The 21686-nt window shown below is 43.7% G+C and overlaps 1 protein-coding gene across 10 annotated transcripts in view; it reads left to right on the plus strand.

Moving 5' to 3' along the window:
• nbr1b (NBR1 autophagy cargo receptor b) overlaps nt 1-21686 on the plus strand; it is an 85299-nt gene that overhangs the window by 2222 nt on the left and 61391 nt on the right. For 9 of the 10 annotated variants that reach the window (XR_009784617.1, XM_061748100.1, XM_061748099.1 and 6 more), the window contains 8 exons: nt 87-149; nt 608-626; nt 724-746; nt 6723-6908; nt 13421-13498; nt 13571-13803; nt 15832-15957; nt 18001-18207. Coding sequence is in view for 9 of the 10 variants with exons in the window: in XM_061748100.1 (XP_061604084.1) it covers nt 87-149; nt 608-626; nt 724-746; nt 6723-6908; nt 13421-13498; nt 13571-13803; nt 15832-15957; nt 18001-18207 (935 nt within the window). In the remaining variant the exon portion in view is untranslated. The remainder of the gene's footprint in view (nt 1-86; nt 150-607; nt 627-723; nt 747-6722; nt 6909-13420; nt 13499-13570; nt 13804-15831; nt 15958-18000; nt 18208-21686) is intronic. The other variant, XM_061748098.1, reaches the window with a different exon arrangement.

Genomic DNA, 21686 nt, shown 5'->3' on the forward strand with positions numbered 1-21686 from the left:
TTTCTGCAGCTGTTGTAAGAGTGCTGCCTATCAATTGGAGTTCATCATGATTTAAGTGTGTGTGTGTGTGTGTGTGTGTCTCGCAGGTAAAGCGTTCCTTTGGTTTGTGTAGCCTTCAGCTGACCTATTTTGACGAAGAGAACGAAGAGGTGAGAGATTTTCTCTGCATTCAACGCTTTGCATAAAAATGTGTTACTGATGTACATGGATTAACTTTGTTGTTTAAGTGACGGCAGATAAATATTGAAACCCGGTTCCATCTTCTTTTGAAGATACACTGCCACCATGTTAGCTGACAGTGTTCCACTGATTTGGGTGCATTTTTGTTCAACAATAGTTTTTTTTCCCCTCAAAAATTAGACAATTGGACCAGGATTTGACATGACATATGTCTCTGTCATCATTCAAACAAACATGTCACACAACAATACTCAAGGGATGAAGGAAAGGCCTGGCCTCTTGTTTGTCGAATTTTTCACCTGGACAAACATCTTTAACAATTAAGAACAGAGGTCCAGTTGCTTTCCACTTTAGCCTTGTGGATTATCGTAACGGGTTGACTGTGAAATTACCCTGTCATTAACAAATACTCTTCCCTTTCTGCCAGGTTTCCATTAACAGCCAAGGTAAGAAATCATGACAACCCAGTTGGTAAAAATAAATATTCACACAAACCTGCAAATAAGGTCCTATTTCAAAGTAATCTTTCTGCTTCCATTGCAGTAGAGTACGAAGAGGCACTCAAGGTATGTTTAATTGCTGTCCACACGGTAATTCATAATAGTACATTTCACAAATAAGGAGACTGGGGACTGTATTCAACTTCATACTGCCCGTCAAAGCCAGCATTTCCCCATGTGGCTGTTCAGTGACGCTCACCAACATGGAATGGGGAATGGGATGAAGTCAACCCGTGATTTTTCTGGCTTCAGTGGTAGTTTCAGTTGCAACAGAGCTGTGTAAACGGGAATTGTGTAGAGGTGGAACAGTGGTGTAAAGTTTAACACCCTGGACCAACATTTGCTACCCGTTTTGTTGCTATCCTACACGTATTTGTACGTCACACCAGATATTAGAGCTGAAGTTGCCACACATTTACAATTTCTGTGAAAGGGGGTTATGGTCAGTATGGAATAATAATCCATGCATTTTCTGAGCCGCTTCTCCTCACGAGGGTCGCGGGCGTGCTGGAGCCTATCCCAGCTGTCATCGGGCAGGAGCCGGGGTACACCCTGAACTGGTTGCCGGCCAATCGCAGGGCACATAGAAACAAACAACCATTCGCACTCACATTCACGCCTACGGGAAATTTAGAGTCTCCAATGCATGCATGTTTTTGGGATGTGGGAGGAAACCGGAGTGCCCGGAGAAAACCCACGCAGGCACAGGGAGAACATGCAAACTCCACACAGGCGGGGCCGGGGATTGAACCCGGGTCCTCAGAACTGTGAGGCTGACGCTCTAACCAGTCGTCCACCGTGCCGCCTGGAATAATAATAATATATGGAATTTGCGGCACGGTGACCGACTGGTTAGAGTGTCTGCCTCACAGTTCTGAGGACCGGGGTTCAATCCCCGGCCCCACCTGTGTGGAGTTTGCATGTTCTCCCTGTGCCTGTGTGGGTTTTCTCCGGGCATTCCGGTTTCCTCCCACATCCCAAAAGCATGCATGGTAGGTTAATTGACGTCTCTAAATTGCCCCTAGGTGTGAATGTGAGTGCGACTGGTTGTTTGTTTATGTGTGCCCTTCGATTCGCTGGCAGACAAGTCAGGGTGTACCCCGCCTCCTGCCCGATGATAGCTGGGATAGGCTCCAGCACGCCCACGACCCTTGTTAGGATAAGCGGCTCAGAAAATGGATGGATGGATATATGGAATTTGATATAATACATTTCCATGTCAGGAACTATATGGGAAATGGAAACTATTGTATGTAAAAATATTCATGTTTCCATACAACAGCTCTATTTGATGAAACAAAAAATTATATGTAAAGAAATATATAGATCGATGCATGTTTTTTAAATACATTTTTTATACCATGGTCTTGCTGAATACTCGATTATAATTGGCTCAGAAAATTCCATGTTCAATTCCATCAATTGATTATGTACACTCTTTGAACGTCTCAAGTAGTTCCTGTCAAAGCATCATTACATTGTTCCACATTAATGCGCAGCACTTCAGCCATTAGATTTTACGAGCAATCATAGCAACCTGACACAGATTTTCTGATAAGTAAACGTGAAGTACTCTGAGGACAGAAATGAGCACATTTAAACCAATAATCAGTGATTTAGTCATTTACTTTATGAGTGATTACAACACCTTTGATGACTGGCATGCTACTGAGGAATTGAGGTACAAATGAAGAGACAGAAGCAGCACAAAGAGTTATTAACTTTTTCCAGATTTCCAGATTCATTTTAGGCAGAAGTTGTTTGTTGTTTTCGTCTTTGTGCATTTCCCATTGCTGCTGAGAGTCTCACTGAACGCCTATGGGGCCGCTCTAGCCAATAGGAGACCAGTATCTAGGGGGGGTTGGATGGCGATGCGCATTTAAGGTCGCATCTGATTGATCAAACTCAGAAAAAACGCCACACGCATGTAACAAAGCATGCAATATGATATGCAGTGGGTACGGAAAGTATTCAGACCCCCTTAAATTTTTCACTCTTTGTTATATTGCAGCCATTTGTTAAAATCATTGAAGTTAATTTTTTTTCCTCATTAATGTACACACACAGGCGGCACGGTGGCCGACTGGTTAGAGCGTCAGCCTCACAGTTCTGAGGTGCGGGGTTCAATCCCCGTCCCCGCCTGTGTGGAGTTTGCATGTTCTCCCCGTGCCTGCGTGGGTTTTCTCCGGGCACTCCGGTTTCCTCCCACATCCCAAAAACATGCATTAATTGGAGACTCTAAATTGCCCGTAGGCATGACTGTGAGTGCGAATGGTTGTTTGTTTCGATGTGCCCTGCGATTGGCTGGCAACCAGTTCAGGGTGTACCCCGCCTCCTGCCCGATGACAGCTGGGATAGGCTCCAGCACGCCCGCGACCCTAGTGAGGAGAAGCGGCTCAGAAAATGGATGGATGGATAATGTACACACAGCACCCCATATTGACAGAAAAAATAAACGTAATTGTTGAAGTTTTTGCTGACTTATTAAAAAAGAAAAACTGAAATATCACACAGCCATAAGTATTCAGACCCTTTACTGTGACACTCAAATATTTAACTTGGGTGCTGTCCATTTCTTCTGATCATCCTTAAAATGGTTCGACACCTTCATTGGAGTCCAGCTGTGTTTGATTATAGTGATTGGACTTGATTAGGAAAGCCACTCCCTGGTCTATATAAGACCTTACAGCTCACAGTGCATGTCAGAGCAAATGAGAATCATGAGGTCAAAGGAACTGCCTGAAGAGCTCAGAGACAGAATTCTGGCAAGGCAAAGATCTGGCCAAGGTTGCAAAAAAAATTCTGCTGTACTGAATGTTCCTAAGAGCACAGTGGCCTCCATAATCCTGAAATGGAAGACGTTTTGGACGATCAGAACCCTTCCTAGAGCTGGCCGAACTGAGCAATTGGGTGAGAAGAGCCTTGGTGAGAGAGGTAACGAAGAACCCAAAGATCACTGTGGCTGAGCTCCAGAGATGCAGTCGGGATAGGAGAAAGTTCAAGAAAGTCAACCATCACTGCAGCCCTCCACCAACTGGGGCTTTATGGCAGAGTGGCCTGACGGAATCCTCAGTGCAAGACACATGAAAGCCCGCATGGAGTTTGCTAAAAAACACCTGAAGGACTTCAAGATGGTGAGTAATAAGATTCTCTGGTCTGATGAGACCAAGATAGAAATTGTTGGCCTTAATTCTATGTGGCATGTGTGGAGAAAACCAGGCACTGCTCATCACCTGTCCAATACAGTCCCAACAGTGAAGCATGGTGGTTGTTATTTTCAGCTGCAGGGACAGGGAGAGTGGTTGCAATCGAAGAAAAGATGAATGCAGCCAAGTCCAGGAATATCCTGGACGAAAACCTTCTCCAGAGTGCTCAGAATCTCAGACTGGGCTGAAGGTTCACCTTCAAAAAAGACAATGACCCTAAGCACACAGCTAAAATAATGAAGGAGTGGCTTCAGAACAACTCCATGACTGTTTTTGAATGGCCCTGACTTAAACCTAATTGAGCATCTCTGGAAAGACCTGAAAATGGCTGCCCACCAACGTTCACTATCCAGAACTGGAGAGGATCTGAAAGGAGGAGTGGCAGAGGATCCACAAATCCAGGTGTAAAAAACTTGTTGCATCATTCCCAAAAAGACTCATCAGAATCAGAATCATCTTTATTTGCCAAGTATGTCCAAAAACACACACAAGGAATTTGTCTCGGGTAGTTGGAGCCGCTCTAGTACGACAACAGACAGTCAATTGACAGAGAACACTTTGGAGACATAAAGACATTGACAAAAAAACCAGTCACTGAGCAGTAAAGGGTTGCTAGTTATATGGTAATGCCGGTACATTTTTTTTGTTTTTTTGACAATTGTGCAAAAAGATGCCGGGTCCTCTAGCACTTAGAGCAGTTCAAATGACGAATATTGCAATAGTCCGGTGCAATGACCATTGTGCAAAGGGCGCCGAGACTTCAAGGAGTGTATGCGGTTTAAAGTGACGAGTAGTGCGATAATCTGGGACAATGTTGGTTGTGCAAATGTTGTAGATACTCCTCAATCAGTGTGCAAATGGAGCAGATGCTACTCTGGCATAAGTGGCCGGTATATGCAAATAGTGCAGCATGGCGAGACAACTACAGTGAGTGCACGAATAATGTATGATTGGCCCCACAGAAATGTGACAATGAACTCAAGTAAAAAAATTGCCAGCATGTTGTAATGGAATTGTAGGTTCGGTGTTTAAGAAGCTGATCGCAAGAGGGAAGAAGCTGTTGGAATGTCTGCTAGTTCTAGTTTGCATTGATCGGTAGCGCCTACCTGAGGGAAGGAGCTGGAAGAGCTGGTGACCGGGATGCGCAGGGTCCGAGAGGATTTTGCACGCTCTTGTCTTAGTTCTAGCAGCGTGCAAGTCCTCAATGGTGGGTAGGGAGGTACCGACAATCCTTTCAGCAGTTTTGATTGTCCGTTGCAGTCGGAGTTTGTCCTTTTTTGTAGCAGCACCAAACCAGACTGTGATGGAAGAACACAGGACTGATTCGATGACCGCTGTGTAGGACTGTCTCAGCATCTCCGGTGGCAGGCCTAGCTTTCTCAGAAGCCGCAGGAAGTACATCCTCTGCTGGGCCTTTTTGAGGACGGAGTTGATGTTGGTCGCCCACTTCAGGTCCTGAGAGACTGTAATTCCCAGGAACTTGAAGGTCTCGACGGTTGACACAAGGCAGCTGGACAACGTGAGGGGCAGCTGTGGCGAAGGATGCCTCCTGAAGTCCTCGATCAGCTCTACAGTCTTTTCAAATCTGGAGTAGAAGGTATTCAAGTCATTGGCTAGTGTGGTATTGTTCTCAGCTTGGAGGGGATCGTCGCTTGTATTGGCTGTATTAGCTCATAAGGGTTTTTCTCCTAAATACTGAGCAAGGGGTTTGAATACTTGTGGCTGTGTGATATTTCAGTTTTTCTTTTTTAATAAATCTGCAAAAATTTCAACAATTAATTTTTTTCCCTTGTCAATATGGGCTGGTTTGTGTACATTAATGTGGAAAAAATGAACTTAAATGATTTTAGCAAATGGCTGCAATATAACAAGTGAAAAATTTAAGGGGGTCTGAATACTTTCCGTACCCACTGTACCTGTTAATTTCTTTGCACGTCTTTGCAATACACATATTGCACGTGCTATTATCACGATGGTGATATTTTTGCAGCCCTAGTCCTCGGTTTTTGAGGGTCCTGACATAAGATGTTTCAAGGTTAAAAATGATGCGCAAAGTACTAGTTTTATGCTGCACACAAATGGAATAAGTTGCCAACAGAAGTGACGTTAGCCCCAAGTGTGAATGTCTTTAAGTCCAGGTTAAAAACTCTTCATTTTTCAAATGCGTTTTAGAGTTTTTCCACTTTTAAATGATATTTCTTGCACTGTATGCTGTTTTAATTGTACTTTTATTTTGTTTTTTACCCCCTCGTTTTAAATGTTTATAGGCTGTTTTTTTTCTTTGTTTTTAAATGCTTTTAATCATGTAAAGCACATTGAGTTGCCTTGTGTATGAAATGTGCTATATAAATAAATTTGCTTTGCTTTGCTTTTGCTTAGTTTTCACAGTGGTATAAGAATATGTCATCACACGGCACAAGAAAGCACACACCGTTACCACCGTATGCACTGTTTTTGATTGGATTGTTTTATATTTATGGCTTCGTCCTTTTCGTACAATATTTACTGTAATTATGACTGTACTACTGATTTAGAGTAGGTTAGTGATAGACTACTACAGGTTCCACCTTACGTACAAATTGTGATTACATCACCACCGTAGGAATGGAACTCCTTCGTAAACCGAGGGACCCCTACAACTTGAAAGTTATAAATGGGGACACCAAAAATAAAATTCAGAAATTAAAGAACTTGCTGAAAACAACTTGGTTTAATTACCTTTTTTATGAATGTAATACACTACAGTGCACATTTTCACTTTTAGTATTTATGTTTAAAATATTTGTCAAGACAGTTTCAACATCAGTTTTTAACAGTTTGTTTTTGTGCCTCACAGAGTGCAGCAAGGCAGGGAAATCGACTGCACATGAATGTGTATGAGACCCGTGGCCAACCAGCAAGGATTTCCACTGGCAAGGCCGGTGCAGAGCCAAAGCGGGGCTTTAGACCCCCTCAGCACTGTCCTGCTCTTGCTCAGGTGGTCAGTCGCAAGATTCAGGCGGCGGTGCCAGAACAGAGCATGGTAGGCACTGCCAGCCGTTTCCTGAACAGGGAACCCGAGACTGCCAGGCATTTTCGGGCAATTTCACTCATCTTTCAAGCCCCACAGAATATTGTGTACTACGACTGTTTAAACACCAAAACCATCAAAAGAATGATCAGACTCTCTTCTTTCATCAGAAAAAAAACATTTGTCTCTAGCTTACAACGTTCTTTAGTAATCAGCAGTCAAATATAGGCTACTTTCAGCCAAATCTGTTTCTGGAGGGAAAAAAAACTGAGAAAACAGCCTTTTTGTGAAAGCAGACAGATCAAGCAGAACAATGACTTTGACACCAATATTTTTTTTCTTTAGTGAAAATCTCAAACATCAGAACATAAAACAACACTGATAAAGTACTTTTGACATAAAAATAATTTATTTACAAGTATAACTATGTACAGAATTTAAATTAGACAAAAATGCATTAACAAATGGGGCTCCCACACTTGCACTTTTTTCCTCCAAATTCTCCTCCTCTACCGTTTGCTCAATAGTCCAGGTTTTTATTACCTTGCGCATAAAATCTAGCCAAGTTTTATCCGCATCTGGATTTTATTCTTTGGTGGCGGGGAATGTGTTGTCATTGTTCTTGAAACCAGTCCCCAATTCTGCTCAAAGTACAACTGTGCAGTTTAGAAACATAACTATTACTATAAAAATACGTTGTTGAAATTGCTGTCGTGGAGAAAAAAAAGCTTTCAATTGCCTTTTTTGTCTGCACTGCGTACTGGAATGGGAGTCGAACGTCTGCTGGATGCATAACCTGTAAGTTTAAAAAAATACATACCATTACGAGAGAATACTTTTTATTGATGACGTGTTTTGCAAGGGTAAAAAAAAAAAAAAAAACATTACTTTTCTTCGTCGCAGTCCTAAAAGACGTTCGACTCGCGGGTGTTGAATTCCTCCAAGATGGACGAAATGGAAAATTCAAATGAATACTGGCAACAGATGTTGCATTGTAATGTGAACTAGTGGGACTAAATTATGTTTTTATGTAACAAGGATTTAAGGAGCGTGTTTGCTCGCTAAATGTAGCGAACGCGAGCTGCAAACGAGTTGCCTTCGTTTCCATATCATCCGGAGGATCTCTGGATGAAGTTCGGCTGGCGATCCAGAGAAAGTTCACTCATCTGACCATTCTGGATCCCATCCATTCATCCATTTTCTGAGCCGCTTCTCCTCAGTAGGGTTGCAGGCGTGCTGGAGCCTATCCCAGCTATCATCGGGCAGGAGGCGGGGTACACCCTGAACTGGTTGCCAGCCAATCGCACATATAAACAAACAACCATTCACACTCACATTCACACCTACGGGCAATTTAGAGTTGTCAATTAACCTAGCATGCATGTTTTTGGGATGTGGGAGGAAACCGAAGTGCCCGGAGAAAACCCATGCAGGCACGGGGAGAACATGCAAACTCTACACAGGCGGGGCCGGGGATTGAACCCCGGTCCTCAGAACTGTAAGGCAGAGGCTCTAACCAGTCATCCACCGTGCCGCCCATTCCGGATCCCATTTACTCAAATCCTGGTCAGCAGACGCCTGTATGTTCGCTTACAACCGTTAGTGCTAGCACTAGCTTGCTAGGCTACATAATGTTTTGTTGCCTGCTTGCGAGCGGTACCGTATTAAAAGTACGTGAACATACCTCAAGCAAGCCTTAAACGAACGTCCTCTCCCGAGCACCGGTGACCACCAACACGTTTTCCCCCATTTTGTTCTTATAAACACACTCATTTGAGTTGAGAAGATGAAGCCCAGTGATTGTAAAAACGGGACGCGGTGGTATGGCAATACAAGATTTTATTGCAGTAGTCTGACATAGTGCAATCGTGAAAGACCAAATTTGTCTTGTAGTCTGATCCGGGCATTACGTGTTGTTTGTCTTACACCGCCGACATGTTTTTTTAAAACAACTTTATTGGTGGTCAGATATTTACAGTACTGCGTCAAAAGACACGCGACAAGGCTAAAAATAAACTAGCTTTTGGATTCGAATTGACGGAACACGACGGCGATGTGGAATAAATGTCTTTTGCGGAGCCGATCAGTGACGTCATTGATCGGATCGGAGAATTATGACATTAAAGCCGATCAGCATGAAATGCTAATTATCGGCCGATACCGATCAGATCAGTGTAAAGTCTACTGGAAAGGGGACATACCAGAAGAAGCGGTTGGCAGGGAGTTATGGGCGTATTCAATCCAAGCAAGCAGATTACTCCACAAAGCAGGTTTGGACTGTGTCATGCAACGGAGAGCCGTCTCTAGCTGCTGATTTGTGCGCTTGCATTGACCATCCGTCTGGGGATGGAAACCAGAGGAAAGGCTCACTCTAATGCCCAGTGCTGCACAAAACGCCTTCTAGGTCTGTGAGGTGAACTGGGGGCCCCTATCAGAGACAATATCAGAAGGAATGCCGTGCAAGCGAAAAACATGTTGGACCAGTAGATTGGTGGTCTCCTTGGCGGATGGGAGCTTAGGGAGTGCAATGCAATGTGCTGCTTTCGGGAAACGGTCCACCACGGTAAAGATGACTGTGTTGCTTTTTGATGGGTGAAGACCAGGAGCAAAATCCAAGGCTATATGGTGCCATGGGCGGCTGGGAATTGGCAACGGGAGGAGGAGACTCGAACTGGGCCTAGTTGAGGTCTTGCTTTGGGCACAAACGGTTCAGGCAGTGACGTATGAGCGGGTGTCCGTCTCCATGGTTGGCCAAAAGAAGCGCTGATGCAAAACGGCCACCGTCCTATGGATACCTGTGTGACATGTTAGACGGGAATTGTGTGCCCATTCCAAGACCTGGAAACGAACAGACTCGGGGACAAACATGTCCCTCTGAGACCCCCCACGGGGGTCTGCTTGCTCACCTTGAGCCCTCTTGACCAGGGCTTCAATCTCCCACTCAACCGCAGCCACAAGGCAAGTGGAAGGAGGATGGATTCGGGGTCTTCCTTGGCCGTACCGGCAGAAAATTGGCGAGACAGGGCATCCGGCTTGACATTTCTAGATCCAGGGATGTAAGTCAACGTGAAGTTGAACTGACCAAAAAAAAAAAATAGAGCCCACCTGGCTTGCCTTGGGTTTAGTCTCCTTGCAGCTTTCAGATATTCCAGGTTCTTATGGTCAGTCCAGACCACAAAAGGCTGCTCCGCTCCTTCCAGAAGGTGGCGCCATTCCTCAAGAGCCAGTTTTACTGCCAAGAGATCTCGGTCGCCAATGCTTTAATTGCTTCCTGCAGGGGAGAGTCTGTGGGAGAAAAAGGCACATGGGTGGATCTTACCATCCTCAGACTGCCTTTGGGACAACACGGCCCCTCAGATGTGTCTACCGCCATGATAAACTTGCGAGATGGGTCGGGGTGGTTCAGAACAGGAGCAGAGGTGAAGCGACTCTTGAGGGTACTCAAGGCAGATTCAGCAGGGGGACTGCGAGAAAATCAAAATGTCATCCAGGTAGAGAAATACGGTGTTGGTTAATCCAAATGGCATTACTAAATATTCATAGTGACCTAGGGGTGTATTGAAGACAGTTTTCCATTCATCTCCCTCTCGAATGCAGACGAGATGGTAAGGGTTTTGTAGGTCGAGCTTGGAAAAAAATACTAGCACCATGGAGGGGGGTGGATGCTGAGTCTTAACTATGGGATGGGGTACTTGTCCTTCACAGTGATGTTATTTAGTCCCCTATAGTCCATACATGGTCTCAAGGTAGAGTCTTTCTTCCCCACAAAAAAGAATCCAGCACCCACGGGGGAGGAAGATGGTCAAATTATACCTGCAGCCAGTGATTCAGCGATGTACGTCTCCATCGACTCTGTCTCCGGTCAGGATATGTTATAAAGTCGACTGCTAGGGAGTCTGGCTCCTGGCAAGAGATTGTTGGCGCAATCATATGGGCGGTGAGGGGGCAGGGCCACAGCATGGTCCTTGCTGAAGACTTGACCCAGGTAATGATAGCACCCTGGAACCGATGAGAGGTCAGGGTTGTCCGGTTCTTTGGTACGACTGGCAGGTATGAGAGCAGATTTCAGACAATTAGTATGACAAAACGTACTCCATGTGGTGGATGTGTCCAGTCAATGTCTGGGTTATGTAACTTAAGCCAGGGCAAACCGAGAACCAAGAGTGTTTGAGGGCAGTCAAAAACAAAAAAGTTGATTACGTCATGGTGGTTACCGGAGAGAAGGAGGGAGACGGGTTGGATCTGTCGGTTCACATGGGAAAGTAACTGTCCGTTGAGTGCAGTGGTCTTCAAGGGCTTGGCCACGGGCAAGTCTCGAATCCCATTTGTCTCGCCAGGTCCCTATCGATAAAGTTGTCATCCGCCCCGCTGTCAACCTGCGCAGCTAGGTCTCGGGACTGGTCCTTCCAAGACAGGGTGGCTGGGAGTTGAAGCCAGCGTGTGGAGGAACTACTCATATGACTCAACAATAGTTCCCCCCCTATTGATGAGCCCACCCTTTTAATAGTCGTGCCGGATAGGTGTGGATAAAATGACCACACTGGCCACAGTACATACACAGCTTCGCATTGAACCTATGTGCCCTTTCCTCAGGTGTGAGCTTAGCCCTTTCCACTTGCATGGGTTCTACAGCGTCAGGCGAAAGGCGGGGGCTGGGTTGGCGAGACGGTTGACTGGTTAGTGCGTGGAGGTGAACTGTTACGAAAGAGCAGGGCTGGTCGCTTCTCATCACGCTCTCTTTTACGGCCGTCAATCCTTTTCGCCAGGTTAACAAGTTGATCTCGGTTGGCGGGTTCGTCACGGGAGGCTAACTCGTCCTTAATGAACTCATTGAGCGTGCGGATGAATACCTCTTGGAGTGCTTGGTCATTGAACCTGCTCTCAACCGAGAGTGTACGAAACTCCACGGAGAATTCAGCCATGCTCCGGGAACCCTGCCGTAGAGACATTCATCACTTGTTGGCTTCCTTTCCATGCACTGGGTGGTCGAAGATTTTAGATTTTCTTCAGTGAAGCTGGAATAGGTTGTGCACACAGCTGACCCCCTCTGCCACTCTGCCGAGGCCCAGGCGAGCGCTGCTCCACGAAGGCAACCAATAAGGTACGCTATCCTTGCACGGTCTGAACTGTATGTGTGCGGCTGTTGTTCGAATACTAATGAGCATAGCACCAAAAATGAGCGACATGATCCAAGGTCTCCTTCACACGATGTGGGAGTGGGCACAAAAGGTTCTCCGAAAGATTGCGAAAGTGAAACGGGAGCAGGTGCATGTGGAGGCTGAATCGGTGTTTGCAAGTTAGTTAACTGGCTTTGCAGGATGTGTTTGAGAAAATTCCTTTACCTTGCCCATGAGCAGGTGGAGAGCCTGGTCGTGTTGTTCTAGAAGGATGGCTTGTGCGGTTGTGGGTTGATGACCAGGATCCATCTCTGTGGGGTTCATTCTCTCTGGCCAGATCGTACTGTTAGGGTTCGTAATGCAGGGCAGGACCCAAGAGCAGAGACAAGCAAAACAAGTAAATGTATCGGGTGTTTATTTACAAGCAACAGGCAAAAAGTGGAGGGGGTGTCACCCAGGTAGGGGTAGTTGAGTCTTGTGTGCTGAGACTAGGTCCGACAAGGGAATACTTGGGCAGGCAGGTGTGAAGGCGAGGAAACTGGCGTAGACGGCTTCGGTAGACGAGAGGGTGTGCAGGCGAGGAGGCAGGTGTGGAGGGACTCCGCAGGCAGGCAGGTGTGCAGATGAGGAAGCAGGCGTGGAGACTCTGAAAGGCAAGGGAAAGTGCTGATCAGGATCTTCTCGTTTAGTATGAACGACTTCACGAGCTAGATGCGACTGACAGTGTGACTATACAAGATTATCTGGCGACGTGGTGGCGTTAGGGACCGACTTAAGTACACTGTTGATGAGGGGGAGAGCAGCTTGTCCCGGCTCCAACTCGTCTCTCCACTCCTGCACATGCGAACACACACACACACACACACACGCACACATACAGGAAGGGGTTTAGGGTGCTGAGGCAGCAGCCCTGACAAAAGTATAAATATTTTTTTCTTATCCTGGATGAAGGTATACTTTTGTGTTCCCAATTAGTTATTTTAAGTACAGTAGGCTAATGCATGGTTTGTGGTGTCATAAACAGTTTTTAAACCTGATATTCCTATCAGATAAATCTGATGCTGAAATTTTATCAGGTCATAAGCACAAGGGTTGTGTGGAGTGTGGGAGTGTGACGTCTTGCGTTAAGCATAACTGGGGAATTTAATGATAAAGGAAAAGGTCAAAACAATCAAACAAAATGGTTAATTTATTTAAAAAATGCAACAGTAGCTTCCTGAGTCCGTTTGAGTTTGCCAGAAAATGACTAAAACTACATTTGGCAAGACAAGTATCTGCTTCAATTTGGATTTTTGGCTTCTGTATTTTCCCCTTTGATGGTAAAAAATGACTTGAATGAACAACTGTATTATTAAGGTTTATGGCAAGTGAAATTCCATGGATTATTCAATCTTCCCTCTGAATCAGGAGATCATGAAAGAAGTGAAAGGGACAAAAGAAGAAGACAAGACTCCTCCTGCATGGTTCACCTCTTACATGGAGAAGGTAAGTGTTGCTGGTTTGACTATGTGTGCCACAGTTTATGACCACTCCTTTCCTCTCATTCTGTCCCACCAGTTCAAGGACCAGGTGGTCCGTGAGGCTGTGGAGAAAATTTGCAGGGAGTTCTCTGGACAGTGCTGCATCCACAAGCCCCTGAGTGGAGTAGGGGCAAGTAGAGAGGATGCAATATCTGGGCCCGCGGTGGTACCTGAGGTTTCTTCCTCTACCCTGCCCGGAGCTCCGTCCTCTTCCACTCTTCCCTGCTCCTCCTGCAGGGGACAGACCACAGGTGGAGGCTACCAATGCAGGTACTATATTTGTTGTCAGCTGCTAACTGGTTTAAGATTAACATTTGTACTGCTAGATGCCATAGGGCAGCGGTTCCCCAACCATTTTTGCACCACAAACCGGTTTCACATAAAAAAATCGTTTTGATGGACTGGTGTAGAAACGAGTAAAAAAAAACAAAAAACATTAAATCTACAACTCACCATCATGCTGAATGTAGTTGTTGTAATTAGTGGGAGCCATGTGCATGTTTCTCTTCAATGAGCCAGTCCCATCTTGGAGTCAGTGTTGTTTTAGTTGTCATTTTTGTTTTAGTCTTTTGGCCAAAATTTGTCTTAATTCACATTAGTCATTTCAGTATGTGATTGTTAAGTCCTGTTGTAGTCGACGAAAATACAGATTTTAATCTAATTTTAGTCAAATGTTTTTTTAGAATGAATAATAATTAATTGAATAAATTACGATGAATGTTAAGAAAATAGAACAGCCTTACCTCTCAAGCAAAACAAAAGTATGGTAGCTTATTCACCACATGACTAGTACCCACCATGTACTTAGTGTCAGGGTTTGTTGTGATGTTGACACACATGGCGGACCCCAGGGCAGGGAAGCAGAAAGGAAAGGCAAGATGAACCAAAAAAAAAAAAAAGATTTCTTTTCCAGAACCCTTAATGGAAACAAGGCACTTGGAAAAATCTAAATAAAAAAATATCTTTAATATTAACATTAGGCTCGCCATCTTATCATACAAAAATCAAGTTCTACATTACAAACATGAAGAACTCATGAGAGTTACATAAATTAGTCTGATGAGGATGTGGCTTTACCTCACAGCACACGTTTGCATATGCTTGGAGTGACAAAAAACAATACGGCCGACCTTCCTTTTGACACAGACCAGGGGTGTCAAACTCATTTTAGTTCGCGGGCCACATCCAACCCAATTTAATCTCAAGTGGGCCGGACCAGTATATCCGTGGCCTTGTAAACTATAAATAACGACAATCCACCTTTTTTTTTTTTTTTTGGGTGCACATAATTACTTTATATATAACTACATTTGGGAAACTATTCACATTTATTGATTATTGTTACCAATCTTGTTTCAAATCAAATGAGTAATCTCAAATGTCATAACACAGAATTTTGCAATTTCAACATTATGAATCAGTGTTTTCTTTTACAGTGGCAATTTAGAGATCACAGTAGATGTATAAACTGTATGTACCTTTTATTAAACAACCTATTTAGAAATATTTTTAAATTTACATAAATTTCCACACCCATCTGGAAATCTTGAAAGGCTCAACTGACTCATCACACCATACAAACAAAAGTGCGAACTTTTTAGAATGAAAGTGCAGTTATCCTCCTGCCTTGTATACAGGCAGCTTGACAGTGAAACAAAAAAAATGAAAACACAATAAATATATTTGCTGTCTATTAAGGACATATAGCCACAGTAAGTGCAAAATAGAAACTCAAATTTGCTACTTATTTTATTGTCACTCAGTAGCTTGCCACAAAAAGCTGAAAACACAAAAAATGAATTTATATGAGGTTAGCATTAGTCTGCACAAACAATTCGCAAACCCCTCTACAACTATGAGCATGCATCAGATTATCTTGTATCTTACATCTCACTTAAGACCTTTTCCTTGTCGGGGGGTCGCCACCACAGCGAGTTTGACACCCCTGACAAAGACAAAGACCGAGCTAAAAATTATTTTACTCATTTTATTGTCTAGTTTTTCTGATTTGGGTTTTACATCACGAAATGATGAGAACCTTTTTATCAATTGAGCTAGTCGTTTGGCCAAAAGTATTAAAAGTGAGAGTTACTGGCTCAAGGAGCTTGTTTTTTGGTAAAATGGTTCCTATACATTGAAATGCAGTCTTTACATGATACACTCTTAGATTTGTCCTTCAAGCAATATGCATTTTTGTTATTCGAAGTTTCTAGCTAATCTCTCTCCCTTTATTTTTTTCTGTCTTTGCTGTCTTTCCACTGGTATAATACAATTGTTGTTGTTGTTGTTTTTTAACAGTGTGTGTACATCTTGTACTCTGTGCGAGCCTTGCAGTTTCTCTCATGATCCTAGTCACAATTTAGTGAGAGCCAGAACTCCTCTCTCTATACCAGAACATGGATCACCTGCCCCTGACCACAGCAGGTACAAGAAAAGACCCCAGTGTTACAATCACTACAGAAATATTGCTGAGCCGTTCATACTTTTGAAATCCATTGGGTACCGAAAGTATTCAGACCGTCTTAAATTTTTCACTCTTTGTTATATTCCAGCCATTTGCTAAAATCATCCATCCATCCATTTTCTTTACCGCTTTTTGGGATGTGGGAGGAAACCGGAGTACCCGGACAAAACCCACGCAGGCACGAGGAGAACATGCAAACTCCACACAGGCGAGGGCGGAATTTGAACCCCGGTGGTCAGAACTGTGAGGCAGATGTGCTAACTACTCTTCCACCGTGCTGCCCGCTGAAATCATTTAAGTTCATTTTTTTCCTCATTAATGTACACACAGCACTCCATATTGACGGGAAAAAAAACTGAATTGTTGAAATTTTTCCAGATTTATTAAAAAAGAAAAACTGAAATATCACACAGCCATAAGTATTCAGACCCTATGCTGTGACAGTCATATATTTAACTCGGGTGTTGTCCATTACTTCTGATCATCCTTGAGATGGTTCTACACCTTCATTGGAGTCCAGCTGTGTTTGATTATACTGATTGGACTTGATTAGGAAAGCCACACAGCTGTCTATATAAGACCTTAAAGCTCACAGTGCATGTCGGAGCAATTGAGAATCATGAGGTCAAAGGAACGGCCTGAAGAGCTCAGAGACAGAATTGTGGCAAGGCACAGATCTGGCCAAGGTTACAAAAACATTTTTGCTGCACTTAAGGTTCCTAAGAGCAGAGTGGCCTCCATAATCCTTTAATGGAAGACATTTGGGACGACCAGAACCCTTCCTATAGCTGGCCGTCTGGCCAAACTGAGCAATTGGGGGAGAAGAGCCTTGGTGAGAGAGGTAAAGAAGAACCCAAAGATCACTGTGGCTGAGTTCCAGAATGGAGTTTGGAGATGGGAGAAAGTTCTAGAAAGTCAACCATTACTGCAGCCCTCCACCGGTCGGGGCTTTATGGCAGAGTGGCCCGACGGAAGCCCCTCCTCAGTGCAAGACTAATGAAAGCCCACATGGAGTTTGCTAAAAAAAAACACCTGAAGGACTCCAAGATGGTGAAAAATAAGATTTTCTGGTCTGATGAGACCAAAATAGAACTTTTTGGCCTTAATTCGAAGTGGTATGTGTGAAGAAAACCAGGCACTGCTCATCACCGGTCCAATACAGATTCCAACAGTGAAGCATTGGTGTGGCAGCATCGTGCTGTGGGGGTGTTTTTCAGCTGCAGGGACAGGACGACGGTTGCAATTGAAGGAAAGATGAATGCGGCCAAGTACAGGGATATCCTGGACGAAAACCTTCTCCAGAGTGCTCAGGACCTCAGACTGGGCAGAAGGTTAACCTTCCAACAAGACAATGACCCTAAGCACACAGCTAAAATAGGAGTGGCTTCAGAACAACTCCGTGACTGTTGTTGAATGGTCCAGCCAAAGCCCTGACTTAAACCCAATTGAGCATTTCTGGAGAGACCTGAAAATGGCTGTCCACCAATGTTCACCATCCAACCTGACAGAACCTGAGAGGATCTGCAAGGAGGAATGGCAGAGTATTCCCAAATCCAGGTGTAAAAAACTTGTTGCATCATTCCCAAAAAGACTCAGGGCTGTATTAGCTCAAAATGGTGCTTCTACTAAATACTGAGCAAAGGGTCTGAATACTTATGGCTGAGTGATATTTCAGTTTTTCTTTTTTAATAATTCTGCAAAAATGTAAACAATTCCATTTTTTTCTGTCAATATGGGGTGCTGTTTGTACATTAATGAGGTGAAAAAATATGAACTTAAATGATTTTAGCAAATGGCTGCAACAAGAAAGAGTGAAAAATTTAAGGGGATCTGAATACTTTCCGTACCCACTGTACCTCTTGAGTTGAAAATTTACTGTGTTGTTCTCTTGCCACATTATCTAGCAGGTGGCCTGTCTTTGAGGTTGGCAAGATTAGCTAAAAGGGTTTTTTCTGTATAGTCCACATCTACTTACCGTCACTTATGACGATATGGCTTTTCAGGTTCTACAGACGAGGTGATCGTAGCTTCCGGAAAGCCGAGAAGCAGCGGCTGAAAGCAGAAAAACGCCTGTTGAAGGCCGAAGTGAAAGAGATCCGTAAACAGTTAAGGATGGAGAGGCGTGGCATACAATGGAGCTCCTCCCAGAGAGATGGAAGTTCTTCTCCTGTGCTTCTTCAGCCTCGAGCCACCCAGCACAACAGCCCTGAGTAGGTTACTATGTACAATATCACTGTATTCTGGAGAAAGTCAAATTTATTGCTGTGTTATCAACAACACAGAACATCATGAATAAATTGGTATAGTAAGTATTAATGTGAAAAACTATTTATTCAGTCAGCGTAGGGCTGTTTGATGTGGCCTTAAGATAAAAACTTTAGATTACTTTCTTTAAAAAATCCAATATAGAAAAAGCAAATGACTGGTGTTATTCAAAACAAGTTTTGCTCTTTTTTTTTTTTTTTTTTTTTTTTTTTTTTTTTTACCCTTCTGGGAATTGTTTTATTTCTCCTGATACTGAACGAGCCTTGAAACAGTTTTATTGGAGTTTTTCTCAACTATTAACTTACGTCAACTTCTCCAGAAATAATAGAAATGCTTTTTTTTCTATACAGATAATGTGAAAATAAGTGCTTCCTATCAGAAAAATTTGACTTTTTTTTTTAAAAGCAAGTATGTAACATGGCGACATGGTGGTCGAATGCCACCATGTCGTGAATGAAATCTGCCTCACAGTTCTGAGGCAAATCTGGCTTTACTGTGTGGAGTTTGCATGTCCCCCCGTGCCTGGTGGGTTTTTTCCGGGTACAGTGTTGCCTCGCTATATCGCAGTCCCGCTATTTCACATTTTTTAGAGCAGTGGCAGAGTAAAAACAGAACAGCCAGTCAAGTCAATGTATCACTGTACCTACTGCGCTACCTGGTGGGACCACTGGGCATTACAGGACAACCTGGTGGAACCACTGGGCATTACAGCACAACCTGGTGGAACCACTCGGCATTACAGGACAAGGTCAAATGAATGTAGTCATGATTTTGATATGATTTGGGCGATTCTGTACCAATCTTTGGCAGGCTGGATTAAAATGATCAATAGGCTGGATGTGGCCCGCGGCTGTTGTTTGCCCACCACTACGCTTGTGTCCAGTTGTAAGACTGGAGCTGTCGTGGGGTGTTTAGACTACCTTTAATATAAGCAATGGCATGTCAGCTGGCTTGCACAACTGAGAAAGCTACGGACGTCATGTGCCTTGATGACCCTTTCACTCCTGGTGCCAGATTGTTAAAATAAATTATATATTTAAAAAAAAAACTAATACAATTATTAAAAAACATTATTACAACAATTGATGGTGTTAGGGGATATAACAGCATTTTAACAATTATACAACAGCGCTAGGCTTGCTGGGAAATATTCTCATTGCGACGCCATGTTTTTTATGATGACGTCACTACTGCGTCATCATGGCGGCCTGCTGTCAGAGGATCTCCCAGCGTGCCTAGCGATGTTGTCTTGTTTTGTTTGTTGTAATAATGTGTTTGTTAATTGAATTTTTATTCTACCTCTACAGCTTTTGTTGTGTCTTAACCTTTATTTTTTAAATTTTTTTATTTTTTTAGTTTTTACCATCTGCAGCCGCACCAAGCCAAGGCGCAATGTTAAAAATAGTCAATAGAGCGCACCACGGTTATATATACTTTATCAAATAACTTGTGTGTTCAGTAGTAAGAATAATGGTGCAGGGCCAAAATTATACCCTAGAGGGCTTCACAGTCTCACTATAGTATTTCCGTATGCATTTCTATATCCTGGCTTTCATCTATTGCGGGGGTGGGGAACCTAACCCCCGTGATAAATGAGAATGAGGGATTGCTGTACTCCAGTTTCCTCCCACATTCCAAAAACATTCATGGAAGGTTAATTGAAGACAGTAAATTGTCTGTAGGTGTGATTGTGAGCGTGAATGGTTATTTGTTTGTACAGTGCCACCAGAAAGTATTCACACCCATTCACTTTTTTCACATTTTGCTGTTACAGACTTATTCTAAAGCTGATTTGAGAATAGTTTTCTTGAAAAAAAAATCATCATAAATTATCCCATAATGACAAAGTAAAAGAATATTTTCAGAAATTTGCATACATTTATAAAAAAGTTAAACATTCAAACATAATAGGTACATAAGTATTCACACCCGTTGGTGTGACACTCAAACTTAAGCTCAGGTGCATCTGATTTGCACTGATCATCCTTGAGATGCTTCTACAACTTGAATTGAGTACACCTGGGGTAAATTCAGTTGACTGCACACCATTGGGAATTGCACACACCTGTGTATATAAGGTCTCATAGTTGGCAGTGCAAAGTCTAAGGAAATGTGTGCAGACCTCCGAGACCGGATTGTGTCAAAGCCCAAATCTGGAGAAGGACACAAAAGAGTTTCAGCAGTATTGAAGGTCCCGAAAAGCAATGTGGTCTCGATTATTCGTAAATGGAAGAAGTTTGGAACCACCAGGACCCTTCCTAGGTCTGGCCGTCCGACCGAGCTGAGTAACCGGGGAAGAAGGGCCTTGGTCATAGAGTTGAACAAGAACCCTATGGTCACTAAGGCGGAGCGCCAGTGTTCCCTTGCGGGAATAGGAGAACCATCCAGAAGGTCAACATTGCTAACACACTCCACCAATCAGGCCTTTATGGTAGAGTGGCCAGACGGAAGCCAATTCTCACTAAAAGGCACATGGCACCCCGCTTGCAGTTGGCCAAAAGGCACCTTAAGGATTCTCAGACCTGCAGAAACAAAATTCTCTGGTCTGATGAAATCAAAATAGACCTTTTTGGCCTGAATTGCAATTGTCATATCTGGAGAAGAAGAGGCACTGCTCATCACCTGACAAACACCATCCCTACTGTGAAGCACGGTGGTGGCAGGATCATGCTGTGGGCCTATTTTTCTGCTGCAGGAACTTGGCGACTCGTCCGTATAGAGCCTAAGATGACAACTGACAAATATAGAGAAATTCTTCAAGAGAACTTGCTCCAGAGTGCTCTGGAACTCAGACTAGGGCGTTGATTTACCTTCCAACACGACAATGACCCAAAGCACACAGCCAAGATAACAAAGGAGTGGCTTCAGGTGCAGCCAGTGAATGTCCCTGAGTGGCCCAGCCAGAGCCCGGACTTGAATCCAATCGAACATCTCTGGAAAGACATAAAAGTGGCTGTCCACCAACGCTGCCCATCAAACCTGACTAACCTTGAGAGGGTCTGCACAGAAAAATGGGAAAAAATGCCCCAAAACAGGTGTGCCAAGCTCGCAGAGACATACCCAGGGAAGACTTGAGGCTGTGATTGCTTCAACAAAATATTAAGCCAAGGATGTGAATACTTATGTACCTAGTTATGGTTAAATGTTTACTTTTTCAGTAAATTTGCACAACTGTCTGAAAATACGTTTTTAAGTGTTCATAATATGTAGATTTTTTTTAACGAAAACTATACTCAAATCAGCTTTCGAATAAGTCGTAACAGCAAAATATGGAAACCGTGAAGGAGTGTGAATACTTTCTGGTGGCACTGTATGTGCCCTGCGATTGGCTGTCGACCAGTTCAGGGTGTACCCCGACGAAAGGAACAGAGTAAGGACTGCCATCTACATACACAAGATAATTAACTCATAAGGTGTGAGTACA

This window comes from Phyllopteryx taeniolatus, chromosome 16 (assembly GCF_024500385.1).
Source record: "Phyllopteryx taeniolatus isolate TA_2022b chromosome 16, UOR_Ptae_1.2, whole genome shotgun sequence".
NCBI lineage: Eukaryota > Metazoa > Chordata > Actinopteri > Syngnathiformes > Syngnathidae > Phyllopteryx > Phyllopteryx taeniolatus.